The sequence below is a fragment of the Juglans microcarpa x Juglans regia genome, chromosome 3D (genome assembly GCF_004785595.1).
Source record: "Juglans microcarpa x Juglans regia isolate MS1-56 chromosome 3D, Jm3101_v1.0, whole genome shotgun sequence".
Classification (NCBI taxonomy): Eukaryota; Viridiplantae; Streptophyta; class Magnoliopsida; order Fagales; family Juglandaceae; genus Juglans; species Juglans microcarpa x Juglans regia.
The window spans coordinates 33,185,971-33,192,502 of NC_054598.1; the positions used below are offsets into that span (position 1 = coordinate 33,185,971).

Genomic DNA, 6,532 nt, shown 5'->3' on the forward strand with positions numbered 1-6,532 from the left:
TTATATTACATTATATATGGACTCGCGGTTTGAAAATATATGTTCAACAATGACCCCATGATATGAGAGAGGGACACCTCACCTAACTATTAATTACAGACCATTGAACAAAATCCTTGAGTGGATTAAGTACCCTATATCCAATAAGAATGATAGTGGGTATCTTGATCTACAAGACACTCAGACTTTGCTCTCCAACTTGCAGGAATGATAATTTCGATATGTGAAAATGGGTGTAAATCATGTGGCACACCAACCAACAAAAGTTGCACTCTGTTTAGATTTTGAATATGTTTTCACGTTAGTATGTTTTTGTAAAAACAAATGCATGGGAATTGAATATTTTATCATATTTAATTTCAAGGAGAAATATAGTGGCAATTAGCAGTGTGATCGATAAAAACTATTAGGCCTAATTTGGAAAGCAAGAGCCTCCCATCTCATCTCAATATCCAAACACCATAAAGATAAACATTTTTCAATTTAAAATCTTCAACTTTTTCATCTAATCATTACAACTTTATCAAACTTTCAAACAAAACACAAAAAATAATTCAAGTTTTTTAAATCCCAAAATAAAAATTATATTCTAACAATATTTTAACTTTATAATATTTTTATTCAACTTTTCCTCTCTCCTTTCTCAGAACTCCATAAAACATCTCAGCTCAAATTATTTCATTACTATTTACAAGCTATTTAACTACTATTTACAGATTATCTCATCTCACTATCAAAACCAGACCAAGCCATGGGGTAGGAACCCCCACCACCCAAAAGCCCTTTTGTCAGTGTTTTGTTGTTTCTGCAATGTCTGTAATTTTCTTCTTTGTTTGTGTGAGAAAATAAAAGAGATAGACTATTGAGCTTTTGTCCATAGCTAGAGAACCCCCTCCTCTTTTGGAGGAGGGCGGTGGTTGTTTCCTTCTCCTCCTTTTGGATCAGGATGGAGGTGTTATTTCCTTCTCCTCTTTAGGAGGATGGAGGTTGTATACCCTTTCCTCCTAAGAGGTGGGGGATGGTTTTCTCTGTTTTTTACAGAGAATGATACTCTCGGTTGAGAGCTTCTAAAAGTTAAGACAATGTCGGTCGAAATATGTGTGTTTGTGGGGAAGCTTCCAACAAATATGTAGTTTGGCTTGTAATCTGAGTTTTTCTCAGTTTTGACCAGTCACAGCTGTAACTTCCTTTATTAATGAAATGAAATATATTTTCCATCATAAATAAAAAAATAAAAAAAAAATAAATAAATAAAAAAAAAAAAAAGAAAACAGACCAGGCCTTAAAGTTAAAATGACATTGCAACTTGAATTATAAAAAGGCTATGCCATGTATTCTCTATTAACACCCAACGATTATTAAGAGTTAAAATTATTTTTATGTCATGTAGCCATTTTTCGTCATCTTGGTAGCAGTCCACATTACACGATACGTACACAACTTGAATTTCTACTTGGATATTAATTCAAGGATACAAAGTGTATTTTTTTTTTTATATTTTTAAGTACTATATATGATGTGGGCTGAAATATCTACCAAAACTTGAATCTCTTATTTTTTCTTCCCGGTAACATGATGTTAATTAATATGAACATAATTTGACTAGTACATCTATGAACATAATTTGACTAGTACAGATGTACTAGTCAAATTATTTACACAATCAACTGGGTCATATGTACGACAGCAGCCATGAATTAATTTATACATAATTGTATTATATTAAACGTTAATAAACCTAACAATTACGACCTAAAAAAGACACCAACAAAAACGTAACTTTTTTTTCTTGACCTGACTTGCAGCTTTTTGGCTTGATTTGCATGCCAAGTTGTATGTATGAATTGAAGTCCAAAGTCATGGAACGCCGGGTCTTCCTACAAATAATTGTTTCTACCTATTCAACACGTCCCTTCCAAATCATCTATTAATATAAAATGATATTGATATTTTAATTTTTTCTTTTTCATAACTATAATGGTCTTCTCTTCCTTCCATATGCCTCCATCCGATAAAAATATATATCAGCTTGCAGATGATCTATCAAAGTTTTGCAACAGACCAAAGAAAAAAAAAAACAAAAGAGTACTTGAATCCTCTCCTGGGAAACAGTTCAGGGAGCAATGGGTTTGAGCTGGATATTCATGCAAGTGATGTGTGTTTTTGTGTTACTGTCGGGAATGGCAGCTGCAGTAGTAGCATTTCCAATAGCCAAGAGGCCTCACTGCCAGGATCAGTGTGGAGATGTTAAGATTCCATATCCATTTGGTATTACTGAAGATTGCTACCTAAATCAATATTTTCGCATTAATTGTAGTAACGATTCGTCCGGCCGTCCCCAACCAGTGGTCGGTAAAAATCTGGTTGTCACAAACATTTCCATCGACGGCGAGCTTGACATCTTGATGTATATATCCCGTCAGTGTTAGGAAAACTCGAGTGGTGTGCTTGGGTATAACAACAATCCCTCTCTCCGAGTCCCTGCTTTCACAATTTCCAACACCAAAAACAAGTTCGTGGCCGTTGGCTGCGACACTTACGCCTACCTCAATGCTTACCGGAACAATGAACGCTTCTCCATAGGCTGCATGTCTATATGTCGAAGTCCCAAGAATGTAATCAATGGGTCATGCTCTGGGATTGGGTGTTGCCAAGTTGATATCCCAAAAGGATTGAAGAACTTTACTTTGGATGCACGTAGCTATAACAATCACACAAGAGTATCCAAATTCAATCCATGCAGCTTTGCTTTTGTGGCTAAACAAGGCAGCTTCAATTTCTCCTCTGTTTATCTTAGAAACATGCCTAACACGAGGACCCCAATGGTTCTTGATTGGGCGATTAATGGTAAAGAAACATGTGAAAATTCCAAGAACGTATGTGGAAGGAATAGTCATTGTTATCATCCCGAAAACGGGGATGGGTACCGATGCAGGTGCAATAAAGGTTATGAAGGAAATCCATATCTCGTTGAATATGGTTGCCAAGGTACGAGTTTTGCACATCTAAAAGAAACTTCTCCAAAATTTTAATGAAAGAACATCCATGAAGAATGAACCTCAAAGAAACTTTGCCTGAATTTTGAGTTTATGGAAATATGCATGCTGATCATGGGATTATGCTTTTGTGGTGTTTGATCATCCTAGATTATTATTTTTTTATATGGGTTCCAAAGTTTCGAATCATGTACTGATCATATGCATTTGGTTTGTTAAGCATCGATCTTTTGTATTTTTGCTGTGTTTCAGATATTAACGAGTGTGATTCAATTCCGAAACCGTGCGTTACTACAGCAACATGCAACAACATCGATAGAAATTTCACATGTACTTGCCTTGACGGATACGAAGGCGATGGGAAGATCATAAAAGGAACAGGATGCAGGCCTAAGGCCTCGGCCGGCAGATCTAGCATTCATATCATTATTCCACTTAGTAAGTATGTAGGTATAATAATATATAATTAATATATTTGTAATTACTTTTTAACCAATATTTTATGTACTTGGTCATTGATCTATTCACTTATATATACCAACGAGCCAAGCTAGGGGCACAAATTGTGCATGTGCTAACGGATCAGCGTAATTTTGAAATGAATGTTGACGGGAATGCCATGTGAGAGTTGGCAAGACAAATGTCAAACAATCTTAAATGGCACTTCCTTGTCAGCCCATGCATGGGCTTCGAGAAATTATATTTGCATGTCAGACTAGACATAGAATATAATTATGTACTATCAAGTACTCCAATAAAAAATCCACCATCATTTTGCTCTTTAATTTCAAAGTCCTAGAAGACTTTTGGACTTTTGATGCTTGATAGGATAAAGGCTTGCTTGATATGATTCATCCAGAAAGTATTGCATACAGTGCTTGAACAGTCCATTCTTTTTGGTGTGCCATATTTGTGTTGGTGGAATTCTTCCATATATGTATCATGCAGGCTCTACATAGAATCTATTCTCACTAGCATGCTCTAACGTGAGCTAGCTAGTTACCTATTTGATTCACTAATTTGTTGAACCATTGGTGGAAACAAAGATAACATGTTTGAATATGCGCAGCTATCAGAATTGGCCTTTTGGTATTGTTCATGGGAGGTTCTTCAATATATTGTGGACTCAAGAGAAGAAAACTCATCAAGCTAAAAGAGAAATTTTTCCAACAAAATGGAGGCTTATTGGTACAACAAAAACTCTTGAATTATAGAACTTCTATGGATGTTGTCAAGATCTTTAGTGCGGAGGAATTGGAAAAAGCTACCAACAATTACGATGAGAGTAGAATCCTTGGCCAAGGAGGCTATGGAACTGTTTATCAGGGAGTATTACCAGAGAACAAAGTTGTTGCTATCAAGAAATCAAAAGTTTGTGACCAAAGTCAAATTGAGCAATTCATAAATGAGGTATGTGTTACACAAATTAACCATAGAAATGTGGTTAAGATGTTAGGTTGTTGTCTAGAAACAGAAGTGCCATTACTAGTTTATGAATTCATCACGAATGGTACTCTTTCTAACCACATTCATGACAAAAGCATATCATCCTCATTCTCATGGGAAAAGCGTTTGAAGATAGCTACAGAAACAACAGGGGCACTTGCATACATGCATTCCTCGACTTCTGTGCCGATTATACATAGAGATGTGAAACCTGCAAATATACTTTTAGATGATAACTATTCAGCAAAAGTAGCTGACTTTGGAACTTCAATATTGGTCCCTTTGGATCAAACAGAAGTAGCTACATTGGTGAAGGGAACTTTTGGATATTTAGACCCAGAATACTTCTATAATAACCGACTTATAGAAAAAAGTGATGTCTACAGCTTTGGTGTTGTTGTGGCCGAGCTATTGACAGGTATGAAAGCAGTTTCATTTGATAGGCCTGAAATGGATAGAAGTTTGGCAATGTACTTTAACTCTGCAATAGATGATGATCGCCTACATCAAATTCTTGACTATCAAATTGTTAGTGGCGGTAACATTAATGCAATAAAAGAAGTTGCTAATCTTACAAAACGGTGCTTAAGTGTAAGAGGGGAGGATAGGCCAACTATCAAGGAAGTCACAATGGAGCTAGAAGAGTTGAGAATTATGGAAAAACATCCGTGGGCAAAGGCTGATCTCTGTACAGAAGAGAATGAATACTTGCTTAGTGCACCTACACACTCTTTAAGCATTGGTGTCGACATAGACTATTCTTTTAGTTCAAGCACAACTCTTGGATTTGACAGTATGAGGAACCAATTAGTTGTGAATTAACCATTGGGTGATGATAGATGATGAGTTTAGTCAACAATCAGTGTGTGTGTGTGTATATATATATGCATATGTATGTATATGATACAATTGATGAAATCAATTATTTTCCATAAGAAGGCTTCATTACTAGTCTTCTTGCTACATGCCTTCCATTTATTTTCAGTAACAAGGCTTTATTACTAGTAGATAAATGCAACGATTATATGAGGTATTTGTGACAATTTTGAGCTCTGCAGAAACTCTGATTTCTTGTAGTGTACCTTTGAAGGAATGCTTTAAATCAGATTGTCTTTCATTCTGCTATAGTGGTTAATTTTGGTTAGATATTGTATATATATAAAGCTTTTATCTCAACTATCTTGCTTTGTTATATATATATAAATATATATATATAATGCTTTCTTTTGTTGTCTCGAACGTAACCCTTGAAAATATGAAATAGAAGATCCAATATCCTATACCATATCGACGTAAGTTATATCTAAACTTGTGAAAAAAAAATGAAACTTGATAGCTTTTACTCCATCCAAGTAATGACTTAGCATTTGGATGTTGAGATGTTCTTAACCCCTTTCGTCTCATCTCAACATCTAAACACTACTCAAATATAAATACTTTTCAATTTCAAATTTTTAACTTTGTCATCTAATTGTTATCTAATGATTACAACTTTATCAATTTTTTAAACAAAACACAAAAAACAATTCAACCTTTTCAAATCCCAAAACAAAAGTTATATTAAAAAATTATATTCTAACAATATTTTAACTTTATAATTTTTTATTCAACCATTTCTTTCTACTTTTCCAAAATCTCATAAAACATCTTAACTCAAACCATTTTACTATTATTCACAGATTTCTCATCTCATCTCAGTTAATCTCATCTCAACATCCAAACAAAACCTTGAAGCATACAAGTAGTGGGTCCATTGTAAAGTTATATCATCCATTGACCATGGTCTAATTAAGACCAAGTACCCAATGGTTGAATGGATACTTGCGTTCACTCTGTGAAATCAACTCTTGTCCTAAAAGTTTAAGCTGTTGAGAAGAGATAGATTTTATTATTTTATATCTGAATTACTCCCCCTCACTTATGGGTCAGACTTCCACTACAACAAATTTGTTCATTTCCCACTAGTTTTTTTTTTCCAAGACATAAGTTGGTGGAAAATACTTATCTAATGCTACAAACACCTTTGTGTGAAAAAAAAATAACATTTTACCACAAAATCACATTCGACGACAGTAAATTCGTGGGAAAAA

At 34.6% G+C, this 6,532-nt stretch overlaps 1 protein-coding gene across 1 annotated transcript; it reads left to right on the top strand.

Moving 5' to 3' along the window:
• The first annotated feature begins 2,180 nt into the window (after nt 1-2,180).
• On the top strand, nt 2,181-5,264 carry LOC121255240 (putative wall-associated receptor kinase-like 16). The gene is made up of 4 exons (XM_041155514.1): nt 2,181-2,348; nt 2,430-2,988; nt 3,249-3,434; nt 4,066-5,264. Exons 1-4 carry the CDS (start codon nt 2,181-2,183, stop codon nt 5,262-5,264), a joined length of 2,112 nt encoding a protein of 703 aa, XP_041011448.1.
• Nucleotides 5,265-6,532: the final 1,268 nt, after the last annotated feature.